This window comes from Marmota flaviventris, chromosome 2 (assembly GCF_047511675.1).
Source record: "Marmota flaviventris isolate mMarFla1 chromosome 2, mMarFla1.hap1, whole genome shotgun sequence".
NCBI lineage: Eukaryota > Metazoa > Chordata > Mammalia > Rodentia > Sciuridae > Marmota > Marmota flaviventris.
Window position 1 is genome coordinate 82163709 of NC_092499.1, and position 14018 is coordinate 82177726.

Sequence of the window (14018 nt, forward strand, 5' to 3'; positions counted from 1 at the left end):
CCATTATGATCAGATAGGATGCATGGTATTATCTCTACTCCTTTGTATTGTCTAAGAGTTTCCCTGTGACATAATATATGATCTATTTTTGAGAAGGATCCATGTGCTGCTGAGAAAAAAGTGTAACTGTTTGATGTTGGGTGGTATATTCTATATATGTCAATTAAGTCTAGGTTATTAATTGTGTTATTGAGTTCTATAGTTTCCTTATTCAACTTTTGTTTGGAAGATCTGTCCAGTGGTGAGAGAGGTGTGTTGAAGTCTCCCATGATTATTGTATGGTGGTCTATTAGACTCTTGAACTTGAGAAGAGTTTGTTTGATGAACATAGCTGCACCATTGTTTGGGGCATATATATTTATGATTGTTATGTCTTGTTGGTGTATGGTTCCCTTGAGCAGTATGTAGTGTCCCTCTTTATCCCTTTTGATTAACTTTGGCTTAAAATCTATTTTATTTGATATGAGTATGGATACTCCTGCTTGTTTCCGAAGTCCATATGAGTGATATGATTTTTCCCAACCTTTCACCTTCAGCCTATGTATGTCTTTTCCTATCAAATGCGTCTCCTGTAGGCAGCATATTGTTGGGTCTTGTTTTGTGATCCATTCTACTAGCCTGTGTCTCTTGATTGGTGAGTTTAAGCCATTAACATTTAGGGTTATTATTGAGATATGGGTTGTTCTTCCAGCCATATTTGTTTATTTATGTTACTAAACATGGTTTGTTTTCCACTTTGATTATTTTCCCCCCTTTAGTGTCCTACCTCCCACTGTTGGTTTTCATTGTTATTTTCCATTTCCTCTTCCTGTAATGTTTTGCCAAGGATGTTTTGAAGAAATGGTTTTCTAGCTGCAAATTCTTTTAACTTTTGTTTATCGTGGAAGGTTTTAATTTCATCTTCCATCCTGAAGCTTAATTTCGCTGGAAACACAATTCTTGGTTGGAACCCATTTTCTTTCAGTGTTTGAAATATGTTATTCCAGGATCTTCTAGCTTTCAGAGTCTGTGTTGAAAGATCAGCTGTTATCCTGATTGGCTTACCCCTAAATGTGATCTGCTTCCTTTCTCTTGTAGCTTTTAAAATTCTCTCCTTGTTCTGTATGTTGGGCATCTTCATTATAATGTGTCTAGGTGTGGGTCTCTTATGATTTTGCACATTCGGCGTCCTGTAGGCTTCTAGGATTTGGGGTTCTGTCTCATTCTTCAAGTCTGGGAAGTTTTCTCGAATTATTTCATTGAATAGATTGCTCATTCCTTTGGTTTGAAACTCTGTTCCTTCCTGTATCCCAATGACTCTTAAATTTGGTCTCTTGATGTTATCCCATATTTCTTGGATGTTCTGCTCATGGTTTCTTAACAGTCTTGCTGAGCTGTCTATGTTCTTTTCAAGTTGAAATACTTTATCTTCATTGTCTGATGTTCTGTCTTCTAAGTGTTCTACTCTGCTGGTAGTATTCTCAATTGAGTTTTTAAGTTGGCTTATTGCTTCCTGCATTTCTAGGATTTCTGTTTGTTTGTTTTTTATAACCTCTATTTCCCTGTATAGTTGATCTTTTGCTTCTTGGATTTGTTTATGTAATTCATTGTTGAAGTGATCTTTCATTGTCTGATTTTGCTGTCTGATGTCTTCCTTGAGACTCCAGATCATCTGAAGCATGTATATCCTGAATTCTTTATCTGACATTCCATCAGCTGCAGCTATTACCTCTTCTAAAGTTGAGTTGACCTGCAATGCTTGTGGTCCTTTCTTTCCTTGTCTCTTCATACTGTTCGCGTTCCTTTCTTCTTGGTGAAACTGTTGTGCTATTGAATTTTCCCCCTATATATTTATATTGGTCTTGTATAGTTGCAAAGTCTCCCTTGCAGGCACGGGCGGCAGCTCTGCCCCTCCGCCAATTGGGGCAATGTGCCTACCACGCCGGCAGGCCGCTGGGCCTGCTCTGCCAGTCGGTAGCAGGTCCGCCGTCCTTGCAGGCGCGGGCGGCGGCTCTGACCCTCTGCGGGCCGCTAGGCTTGTTCTGTCGGTGGTCGCCGTTCTGCCTACTTTGCAGGCGCAGGCAGCGGCACTGCCCCTCTGCAGGCCTCTGGGGCTGTACTGCCAGTGGGTCGCAGGTCCGCCTACTTTGCAGGCGTGGGGGGGGGGGGCGGCTCTACCCTTCCTCAGGCCACTGGGCCTCTTCTGTCTCTCGGTTGCAGGTCTGACCTGTTCTGATGGTGGTCTCAGTTCCGATTACCTTGCAGGCGCGGGGGGGAGGGGGCGGCTCTGCCTCTCAGCAGGCCGCTGCTCCTCTTCTGCCGGTGGGTCGCAGGCCCGCCTACCTTGCAGGAGTGATTGGAAGCTCTGTCCCGCCGCGGGCCACTGGGCCTTTTCTGTCTGTGGTCACCCTTCCCCTACCTGGCAGGCGAGGGGGGTGGGGGGCGGCTCTGCCCCTCAGCAGGCCGCTGGGCCCGCTCTGTGTTTGGTCCTAGTTCCCTCTACTATGCCGGCGCAGGGGGAGGGGGCGGCTCAGCCTCTCAGCAGGCGGCTGCTCCTCTTCTGCCAGTGGGTCGCAGGCCCGCCTACCTTGCAGGAGTGATTGGAAGCTCTGTCCCGCCGCGGGCCACTGGGCCTTTTCTGTCGGTGGTCACCCTTCCCCTACCTGGCAGGCGAGGGGGGTGGGGGGCGGCTCTGCCCCTCAGCAGGCCGCTGGGCCTGCTCTGTGATTGGTCCCAGTTCCGTCTACTATGTCAGCGCAGGGGGAGGGGGCGGCTCAGCCTCTCAGCAGGCGGCTGCTCCTCTTCTGCCGGTGGGTCGCAGGCCCGCCTACCTTGCAGGAGTGATTGGAAGCTCTGTCCCGCCCTGGACCACTGGGCCTTTTCTGTCTGTGGTCACCCTTCCCCTACCTGGCAGGCGAGGGGGGTGGGGGGCGGCTCTGCCCCTCAGCAGGCCGCTGGGCCTGCTCTGTGATTGGTCCCAGTTCCGTCTACTATGTCAGCGCAGGGGGAGGGGGCGGCTCAGCCTCTCAGCAGGCGGCTGCTCCTCTTCTGCCAGTGGGTCGCAGGCCCGCCTACCTTGCAGGAGTGATTGGAAGCTCTGTCCCGCCCTGGACCACTGGGCCTTTTCTGTCTGTGGTCACCCTTCCCCTACCTGGCAGGCGAGGGGGGTGGGGGGCGGCTCTGCCCCTCAGCAGGCCGCTGGGCCTGCTCTGTGATTGGTCCCAGTTCCGTCTACTATGTCAGCGCAGGGGGAGGGGGCGGCTCAGCCTCTCAGCAGGCGGCTGCTCCTCTTCTGCCAGTGGGTCGCAGGCCCGCCTACCTTGCAGGAGTGATTGGAAGCTCTGTCCCGCCCTGGGCCACTGGGCCTTTTCTGTCGGTGGTCACCCTTCCCCTACCTGGCAGGCGAGGGGGGTGGGGGGCGGCTCTGTCCCTCAGCAGGCCGCTGGGCCTGCTCTGTCTTTGGACCCAGTTCCCTCTCTTGATTTATAATTATAAAAATGAGTCCTAATGTTTTATATAGCTAATATGAACGCCGAACAAAATAAACAAACCAGACCTGAATTTCAAACAGGTGCACGGATATCTCTTTTATTAAGAAATTTGATTGGTATTTATCCAAAAGAACAAAAATTATGGAACATAATCTCATTCTTGTTTATGACTGAGTAATCTCCATTGTGTATATAAACCACATTTACCACAGGTACTCAGTCAACTTTTTCTATTTGAAAACTTGCCCTCTGTTCTGGCCAATTTTCTCTTCTTTTTTCCTTCACATTTTTTTAAATTTATGCATTGCAGTTGTACATAGTGGTGGATTTCTTACTACATATTCTTACATGCACACAATATGACAATATAATTACTGAAAGAATTTTTGTGCTCTTGTCCAGCTTCATATAAGCATATAAGTACAACAACATACTACATGTTATTTTGCTATCCATTTTGTTAACAGTATGTTGCGGTTGTATTTAACCACAATAAAATTGAACTTGCTTTTTAGTGGCTGCAGAGACGTTGACTGTATAGGTGTAACATAATTCATTTAAAATCAATCAATAGATATTTTTAGTTGTTTTATTCACTTTTAAGCTTTATTGACTGAGTGAACTTCTGTATGGCTAAATCCATTTACACATTCTTAATTACAAGATATATTATTGTATAAAATGAAGACTTCATAATATTCTAAAAATGTAGCATTCTGTCTTTTTTTAAAATTAAGTGATTATGTTAATTTTTAAGTTAATATTTACCTCTTTGTAGGAATTGTGATATATAATTATCAAATTTGCAACAAAATAGCACAAAAATGCCAAAAAAAATTCCACTTTGTTTCCCTCTCTTTTTTATTGATTTTTTAAAAAATAAATGACAGCAGAATGCAATATAATTCTTATTACACATATCTCTGGTTGCATATAAAGTAGTTGACACCAATTTGTATCTTCATACATATACTTTGGATAATGATGTCTATTACATTCCACCATCCTTGCTAATCCCCCGCCCCCTCCCTTTCCTTCCCACCCCTATGCCATATCTAGAATTCATTTATTATGAGTTTTTTAGATCCTTTGGTCACACTGACAAAAAAAAAAAGAAAGAAAGAAAGAAAATTCTCTAGGGAAAAAGTCCCTAAACCATGAAGTATCATGTTTTTGTAGTATCACTTGGTCACTGCTTCTGTGGTATATAAAATTAGCTTCATATCTTCCTATTGCAGGATATTATATGGACCTTTACATTAGAGAGCACAGGAAAATCTGAGTCCTAGAAGATGCTCTTCTCTTTACAGGTAAAATGGATGTATGGGAATAAATTTAATAATAGGAAGCATGGCTTTAGTTTGACACATGATTCTGTTCTTGGAATTGCTAGGACCATGAGTCAGATCCAAAGAGCATGAGTGTGTCCTAAACTGAAATAGAAAATATTCTGGAGAAGGAATTAAATAACACAGGAGAATCATTGTGAAAAAGCCTACAGACATACTGGAAAAGGCTAACTGACTTCAACCTAGAATTGAACCACATTTTCCCTAGGAAAATATGAAAGACTTCAGAAAAAGGCACAGTTTTGTAATATTTTGTATTCTGCATAGGTTACAATAAGTCATTCTGTCATAACTGATGATTACATTGATGATCTCATCTTCTGCTACTTGGTGAATAGGCAAACAAAAATACATATGAAAATTTTTTTAAAGTTGTATATTTTCTCTCCATTGGCTTTTCAAAAGATGGGTATAAACTGAAAATCTATAAAATAGAAGAAAATTTACTAGGAACTTATCAAGTTCACCAGATGGAAAAGACTCTTGTAGACACTTGAACAGAAACAAAAATTTGACATAGTGACCAATGACCCAAAGCGAAATAATTTCCAAGGTAATGTCATTTTGTACTGTACAATCAATACATGAAGAGAAAGACTACAGATGACAAAAATTTCAAAGTGAAATAATATTTAAAAATACCAAGAGTTACTATGGTTGTGTTTTCCCCATAGTTTATAATTAGAGTGTTTATATAAGTTTAATCTCTGAACTGTAAAAAGAATGGAGAAAAGTTTAAAAAGTGTTCATAAAGGGAAAATTGTAAAAGTTGTCATTCTTTGAGTTTTGCAAATGAAAGCTACAGGGTGACTTTGTTTCATTTAAGGAGACAGGCATTTATTTGAAAAGGATATGCTCCCAGAGTACTGAGTATACAAGTTCTCAAATTAGAGGGGGTTAGATTTTACTTGGGTATAAAGAATGTTTTGTGACACTTTGAAGAGTAAAAACACGGTAAGTTTGAGCTGAGGGAAATAATCAACTTGGAATATTTCTAGAGGACAGAGGAAACATACATGGATAAAGGTTTAGATGACACCTAGATTTGCTATAGGTCCCATTTAACTTGATGACTCTGTATTTGGAGCCCCATTACCAAATATTTATATTCATTTATAAAAACTGAATGTCTGGGAATCTGAATTAGAGAATTTCTAAATTTTATATAAGTAGAGAAAAAGGAATCGATTGCAACACAGGGTAAAGAGGTCTTGTCTTTTGCATCATGGATATATAATTAGTTCAAATGAACATAATTAAAGTATTTCAGAAAACTTATTTCAAGGACAGCTGATTTATAAGAGAAGATGATTTCAAAAGTGCTCCTTCAGGAGTTTCTCTGAGGGTATTGATGACCCAAAGACAAATAATTTCCAAGGTAATGTCATTTTGTAATGTACAATCAATACATGAAGAGAAAGACTACAAATGACAAAAATTTCAAAGTGAAATAATATTTAAAAATACCAAGCATCATGTCCTTGACTCTTCATCTCAAAACCTTTCCAGGACTTTTTCTCTAGAATGAGATTTGAATCCTGACCCTATATCAAGTGACTTTAAAGCTGTAATGGCTCTAACTTTATGAGCTTTTATATTCCCTGATATTTACAGGAATATAGTCTCATCCATTTGGCACATCTACATTCCATAGCTCCATCTCATTTTGTTATAAACTCACTTTAAAGAGAAATTTGGGTTCCTGTCTACTTCATGAGATCAGTGATCCAAAAAGACAACTGAATTTATAGATCATGAAAACTAATGGAGAAAATCTTCTAAGAGACTTAGTGCTGAAAAGATTCCTGGAGATATATAATAATTTGTTTATAATTATACTATTTCTAAAAAATAGGTTAAAAGAACAGTGTAGATCATATCTTAGAGATTGTCTAAGATATAATTTGAAATGAAATTTTTCTCTCTTCCCTTTTCATTACATGCATACTTCCCAAATTTCATAGCCATTTTTGGATTTTCCTGTAAATCTTTTTATTTCATATTTTCTGCAATTCTTGATCACTTTTATAATACTTCATTTTCTATTTTCTCTGCCATGTCAGAACTGCACTCTGCTTATCATCTTTAATTATATAATTAGGCATAACTTAATATGCCTTTAAATCATCCAAATACATCCTTTTATATCTTTCAGAAAATGCTTACTTGTTCCCATCATGTACCTGTAGTGATTCTAAGTTTTGGGAAGCACTGGAGAAAAGACAGATGTAGTCCATAACTTTATGGGGATTGTGGTCCAATTAAGGAGAACATAACAACAAATTACGTTTGTAGTAAGTACTATAAAGAAATACATTTAATTTATACTTAAAATTTACTTTTGATCACTGAAACAATGAATATTATAATCTTTTATTGAGCAGAACAAGGCACTATATTTTGAAATATCTTTCAGACATGGTGTTTAGATGTTCTCTACTTGTCAATACCATCTCCTGTTTTATTTACTTATTATCTCATGCACTAAGCACTATAATAGGTAAATGATGAAAGGAAAGTAATATTAATATTTACTGAATACCTATATATGGAATACAAACATATTGAATGTGTGATTACAATCTTATTTTATCCCTACAACTTACCATAAGAAGTCAGTATTTAAATTTGTTCGTCTGATAAATAAACTGAGGAGTAAAAGTTTAAGTACCTTGCCCAATATTAGCTTGTCAGTGGCTGAACTATGGTATATAAACAGTTGGGTGTTCTGAATCCAAAGTCCTTTTTTGTTCTACTATATTATATTGCTTCCCTAAAAACAATCAAAATTACAATGTAATATCATAAGTCCTTTCACAAATGTTTGAACAAAGTGTTGTCTACTACACCACAGTGACCTTCATAGGTTTAAGTTTTCAGATCCTGTTCTACTCGAGGGCAATGATTCTCACATTTTCCCATTTTTCTCCCCCAGTGCTTCATGGACTGAAACTTTAGTAGAATGCAAATTCAGACATTTATCTTTCATTGTAATGTCAAGTTGTTGGAGAAACTTCTAACACTTACTCGACATTCCAGTAGTTAAGGTGATGCAAACTGGTAATTGACTTGACAGTTCATGGACCTGCATCTCTCGGTCGACCACTTTTTCATTGCATCAGAGATTCCAAATAACATAAAATAAGACCTTCTAGCTAAGGTAAACATTTAATAAACTTTGAATATAGTGTTTCCCAGAGGTGAGGAATAGGAAGGAAGGGCTTATTTGTCAGAATAATCTTATCATCTTGGTGGAGACATGAGTTGAGAAAAGTTAAATAGATTTATCTGACTAAACCAGGCTATGTGTTTTGAAGCAAAAATCGAAAGAACTTGGGGTTGAATCAATTTCCTGTGTTGGCCAACCTTCTATCTCACGTGGAACATCACTGCAACTTCTCTTGGATAAAGCAGAAGGATATTAAATTCAGAGATAACACTACATGGAACAGAACAACTCTGTATGACAGCCACCAACTTCTCTGTGTGGTCACAAGTTCAAAATCTGTGGGCATAATAAGTGGATTCCCCTCGCTTCCAGTTTCATTAAGGTACAATTGAAAATACATATTAAATATATTTATGGTGAACAATGTTAGATTTGGATATGTGTATACACATTGTAAAAGATTGGATCAATCTATGCTTATTTGTGATGAGAAAATTCCAGATCTACTTCTTAGGAATTTTCAAGTATGCAGTACACATTTATTATAAACCACAAACACCACACTGTATAACAGATATACAAAATTAAGGATCCAAACTGAATATTTGATGAATATCTTCCCATTACATCTCCCCACCACACCCCATCCATCCCTGGCCCACCATAATAATCTCTGCTTCTATGAAGGTGATTTCTTTTATATTATACATATAAGTGAAATCTTTCAGAAATCGTCTTCTCGTGTCTCCTTAATTTTCTTGGCACAAAAACTTCCATTCTCATTCATAATGCCACAAAACACAGAATATTCTTTTATAAGATGAAGAAGAATGTGTGTATCATTAGCTTGTTTCCATATATTACACTCTCCCAGCATATTGTAAATAAGATTGTGATGAATATAGGAAATTGTCTTTTGGATATAATAATGTCAGTAATCTTCAGATATTTAACCACAAGTGAAATTGTGGATTATATGGAAGTTCTACTGTAATTTTTTCTTTCTGGTGATGCTAGAGATATAATCCAGGGTACTGTACATACAAGTGTTCTACCACTGAGTTACATACCCAGCTACTATGTTTAAATTTTTGACAAATCTATGTACTATTTTCCTGAATTGTGTGATACCTTATAGTCCAACTAACAGTGTATAAAGAATTTCTTACATGACATGCACCCCAACATTATATTTTGACTTTGTGATAATAACTCTTTTAACAAGTGTAAATAGATATTTCACTGTGATTTTAGCTAATACTTTGCTGATTATTAGTGATGTCAAGCCTTTGTTCATATACTTTGTTCATATACAAGCCTTTGTTGACATTTAGGTTGATTTTAATGCTAAACTAAAACTAGGTTTTTATAACTTTGACCTTTCTCCTCCTGGTCTATTAATATACTTGTCATAATTTGCATTTTCTCCTGTTCTCCTTCAGGAAGCACCTCCAACAAAGCCAATGGATGGAGCAAATCATTCTGTGGTGTCGGAGTTTGTGTTCCTGGGACTCACCAACTCCCGAGGAATCCAACTACTCCTCTTTGTTTTCTCCTCCATGTTTTATGTGGCAAGCATGACGGGAAACTCCCTCATTGTGTTCACGGTGGCTTCTAAGACTCAATTACACTCTCCCATGTACTTTCTGTTGGCCAATCTCTCCTTCGTTGACTTGGGTTTTTCTTCTGTCATCTCCCCAAAGATGATTTATGACCTTTTCAGGAAGCACAAAGTCATCTCCTTTAGAGGCTACATCACCCAGATCTTCTTCATCCATCTCATTGGTGGTGTGGAGATGGTGCTCCTCATAGCCATGGCCTTTGACAGATATGTGGCCATATGTAAGCCTCTGCACTACCTGACCATCATGAGACCAAGAATGTGCATCTTCTTTTTAGTGGCTGCCTGGGTGGTTGGCCTTATTCACTCAGTGGTTCAATTGCTTTTTGTAGTAAAGTTGCCCTTCTGTGGCCCTAATGAGTTGGACAGCTTTTACTGTGACCTTCCTGGGTTCATCAAACTTGCCTGCACAGACACCTATCGACTGGAACTCATGATCACAGCCAACAGTGGTTTCTTCTCTGTGGACTCCTTCTTCATACTGATCATTTCCTATGTTGTCATCATTCTCACTGTTCAGAAACACTCTTCTGCTGGTTCCTCCAAGGCTCTGTCCACACTGTCAGCTCACATCACTGTGGTGGTCTTGTTCTTTGGTCCTTTGATATTCTTCTACACATGGCCATCTCCCTCCACACACCTGGATAAGTTCCTGGCCTTCTTTGATGCTGTTCTGACTCCTTTTCTGAATCCTGTCATCTACACACTACGGAACCAAGAAATGAAGGTGGCAATGAGGAGAATATGCAGACAGTTAGTGAGTTACAGGAAGCTCTCTTAAATGATTGTATTTAGAACAGTCTTCTTTGAACACAGACATTCCTTGTTGATGATAAAACTCAGAGAAAAGCCTTTCTTTGTCTACTCTCATTTGCTTATGCATGCTGATATTGAGGCCATTTTGTCTTCTAATTAGAAGGAAGGGAAAATCTCTTCTGAAAACAGAAGAAATCAAATAGAAAATTATTTGAAAAGCATAGATTATAATAATCCAGAACCTCAATTCCTAAGGAATAATATTTAAATGAAGTAAATTTGTAAACATATGGAAGAGGGCAGGCTACTTTAAAGCCTTTAGAACAGGGAAAAGTTTCTCACTTGGTCTTTTTTCTTTTAAAAACTGCAATATGCCTCACATAAAGGAATTTCTGGCTGTATTCAAAGAGAGGACATTAAAATGGGTTTCTTTTGCTTTCTTGCAATTTGCAAACACTCTACTCCCTCTTGGTACTCTGCAAGGCTGTGCAAGGAGGTTAGACTCTTGAGAGTACTAACCGGAGTCTATTGGATACACAGTGCTTTGACAGAAAGGTCAAAGCTGTGTGAGCTATTTTAGAAGGCCAAGAAGGAATTAAGAAAGCATCATGACTTTCATGAAAAGCATTATGCTACCCAAACCCAATTTCCATTGCCCTTTTTATCCTACTTCCTTACCTCCGATTTTTCTTAGTATATTTCTGTCTGAATTTCACCAAATGGAAAGTTTGTGTGGTTTTTGGATGTGGAATTGATGAAACATTCACCTTTGGTTTGAAGATGGGTGTACCGTCCCCATGTTGCTTCTGGCATGCTGGCTCACCCTGTGGTGTGGGATAGCACCTAGGTCTGCAGTTCCTACTTCCTACTGGTTCTCTCCCTGCAGTTCCTCCAAATCCTGAGCCAGATGCAAGGACATGATAATGATGAATGTCCCCAGGTTACACAGTTACCTGCATTATCAAAATTGGAAGTACTGAGTTGGGTGCAGTGGTGCATACCTATAATCTCAGCAGCTCCGGAGGCTGAGGCAATACTATACAGGGTTCAAAGCCAGCCTCTGCAACTTAGAAAGTCCCTAAGAAACTTACCGAGACCGTGTCTCTAAATAAAACATAAAAAGTTCAATGGATGGGGCTCAGTAGTGGAGTGTGCCTGGGTTCAATCCCCAGTACAAAAAAAAAAAAAAAAGGAAGTATTGAGAGACAGACACAATACTGGTTTACCTTTAGTCTCTGCTTCATGTCCATTTGTCCTCTGTCAGGCCAGTGAGATAAGTTGTTGAGAGACCAAAAAACTACCCAGAGACAGTATATGAGTTATAAGTTTTATTGAGGAAATGCTCACAGGGAAGGTTCAGTGGTGATAGGCTGAACACATAGCACCTCTGTCCCTTATGGAGCTTTCTCAAGAGGTATCTTGTCTGCCTCACAGGATTTTATTCAGTGTTGACTGGCTGGATGAGTGACATGTATCCTTTCCTCAGCACCTTCAGTTCCACACCTGTCTCCACTCAGAGAAGGGTTCTATATGTTAAGCTGCAGAAGCAGTGACATCACCAGCATAAACTAGTTTGCTTAGATTACTTCTATGACCAGCATCCCAAGAAGCAACTCTCCTGGTGTACATGCAAAAGCAACTTTTTACAGTAGCTGTCCCTAGTTCCCATTGTGCATAAAAGAAAGTATCCTTCAAGATAATATTTATCTACTCATTCTGGCCCAGAAACTCTATTCACTTGGCTTCTTTATGTTTTGGGGAACTGAGACAGACATCTCAACATCCTGGTGTTTTACTGTCTTCCTTTTCTTTAAGGATGGCACATCTTCCACAATGTTGGCTTCACTGGCCTCAGGCTGGCATGGGATTCGGTGGTACCAGACCTATATGGACTGCTTAATGGTTTCCACCATTGCACAAAGTCTAATTCCAATAAGTAATACCTGATTCTATTACACTTAAGTGATACTATTTCTTTGGTTAAACCCTGAGTGATAAATACTCAGCAATTCCTTCAGTCTAATCATCTGTGGATTTACATTACAGAAAAACTTTTCAATTCATCTGATATGTATGCAACATTGTATCTGAACAAAGGACTCATATTATAGTAAATGAGTTATAATAATGAGGTTATACCACATGGAACTCATTAGTCCACCCACATGCCCCACCACTTACAAGGAACTGACTGATAGATTTTTTGGAAAAATGTGACTATCTGTTGTTATCCCAGAGATGAAGGAAGGGGGCCTAGATTAAGGGTCATTTTCAAAAGGTCTTTGGTTTATTTGTGATATTGGAATTTTAAAATAAGAAGAGACTCATATTCTGTGTGCAATTAAAAATATTTAAAATTTTAAAGTAGTGATCTTTGCTGCTATCAAGTCATTCTGTGATTCATTAAACTGGATTTTGAGTTTTTAAAGTTATCATTAGTTAATATTAAAGTTGGGATTTTCTTAACTCTAATGTACCATATATGTTCTCTTTTTTTCCAGCTAAAATGAAGCTTGATTACACTGTTTGAATTAGCTGTATTTTAGACTACTTTAAGAGCAAAGTACCTCTGAGCTGCCAGATGTCAGGCCTGCATCACAAAGCATTTTCTCTTGTTTCCTAGGCTTTTAAAAAGGGGTTTGTGGGCCATAATATGAGCAGCTTTGGATAAACACTAAAGGAGATCAGTGTTTTCTCCTACTTTGTTGATATTGGAAGTTTTTCTTGGGAAGCAGTTTAATACAGGCAGTGATAAGAATTCAGTTATTTGCTTATTGTTCAACATTATTTTTTAATGTCTACTCTAAAAAATTGATAGTTTCTTAGACCATTGTATCATGACTTCTTCTATTTTAATCATCTTTTATGATTTTATTTTAAAATTATTTTTATTCTTTTTTACATTTTTGCTTTGGATTAATTTATTCATCATATTTCAGTTTTGCTCAACTAAACAATTTTTTGTTTTAATTAGTTACACATGACAGTACAATGATCTTGACATATCATATATTTGAATCAGATGGGGTATAATTTCTCATTTGTCTGAGTGTACAGGTTGCAGAATCACATTGGTCATGCAATCACATATATACCCACAGCAATAATAATATCTATTTTATTCTGCTGTCCTTCCATTCCCCCCTTCCCCTCCCCTCCCCTCCCATCACTTCTCTCTACCCAATCTAATGTGACCCACTTCTTCTTTTTTTCCCCCCTCACATCATCATACCTGAATTCTGTATAACGAAGGAGGTCTCCTTCCCTCTTCCATGCAATTCCCATTCTCCCACCCTTTCCCTCCCACCTCTCTTCCCGATCTAGAGGTAATTTTCTTCTCATGCTCTTCCTCCCTACCCCATTTTGAGTCACCTCCCTTATATCAGAGAAGACATTCGGCATTTGTTTTTTGGGGATTGGCTAACTTCACTTAGCATAATCTGTTCTAATGCCATCCATTTCCCTGCAAATGCCATGATGTTATTATTGTTTAGTGCTGAGAAATATTCCATTGTGTATAAATGCCGCATTTTTTTATCCATTCATCCATTGAAGGGCATCTAGGTTGGCTCCACAGTCTAGCTATTGTGAATTGTGCTGCTATAAACATTGTTGTGGCTGTGTCCCTGTAATATGCCATTTTAGGTCTTTTG

General features: G+C 39.0%; 1 protein-coding gene across 1 annotated transcript; it reads left to right on the top strand.

Moving 5' to 3' along the window:
* Window positions 1-478: 478 nt before the first annotated feature.
* LOC114084961 (olfactory receptor 4F15-like) lies at window positions 479-10390 on the top strand. The gene is made up of 2 exons (XM_071607309.1): window positions 479-493; window positions 9449-10390. The coding sequence occupies exon 2, from the start codon at window positions 9452-9454 to the stop codon at window positions 10388-10390; it is 939 nt and encodes a 312-aa protein (XP_071463410.1). The 5' UTR covers window positions 479-493; window positions 9449-9451.
* The last annotated feature ends 3628 nt before the right edge of the window (window positions 10391-14018 follow it).

Coding starts and splice junctions, on each gene's coding strand:
- LOC114084961 (XM_071607309.1), top strand. CDS start 9,452: ATGGATGGAGCAAATCATTCTGTGGTGTCGGAGTTTGTGTTCCTGGGA.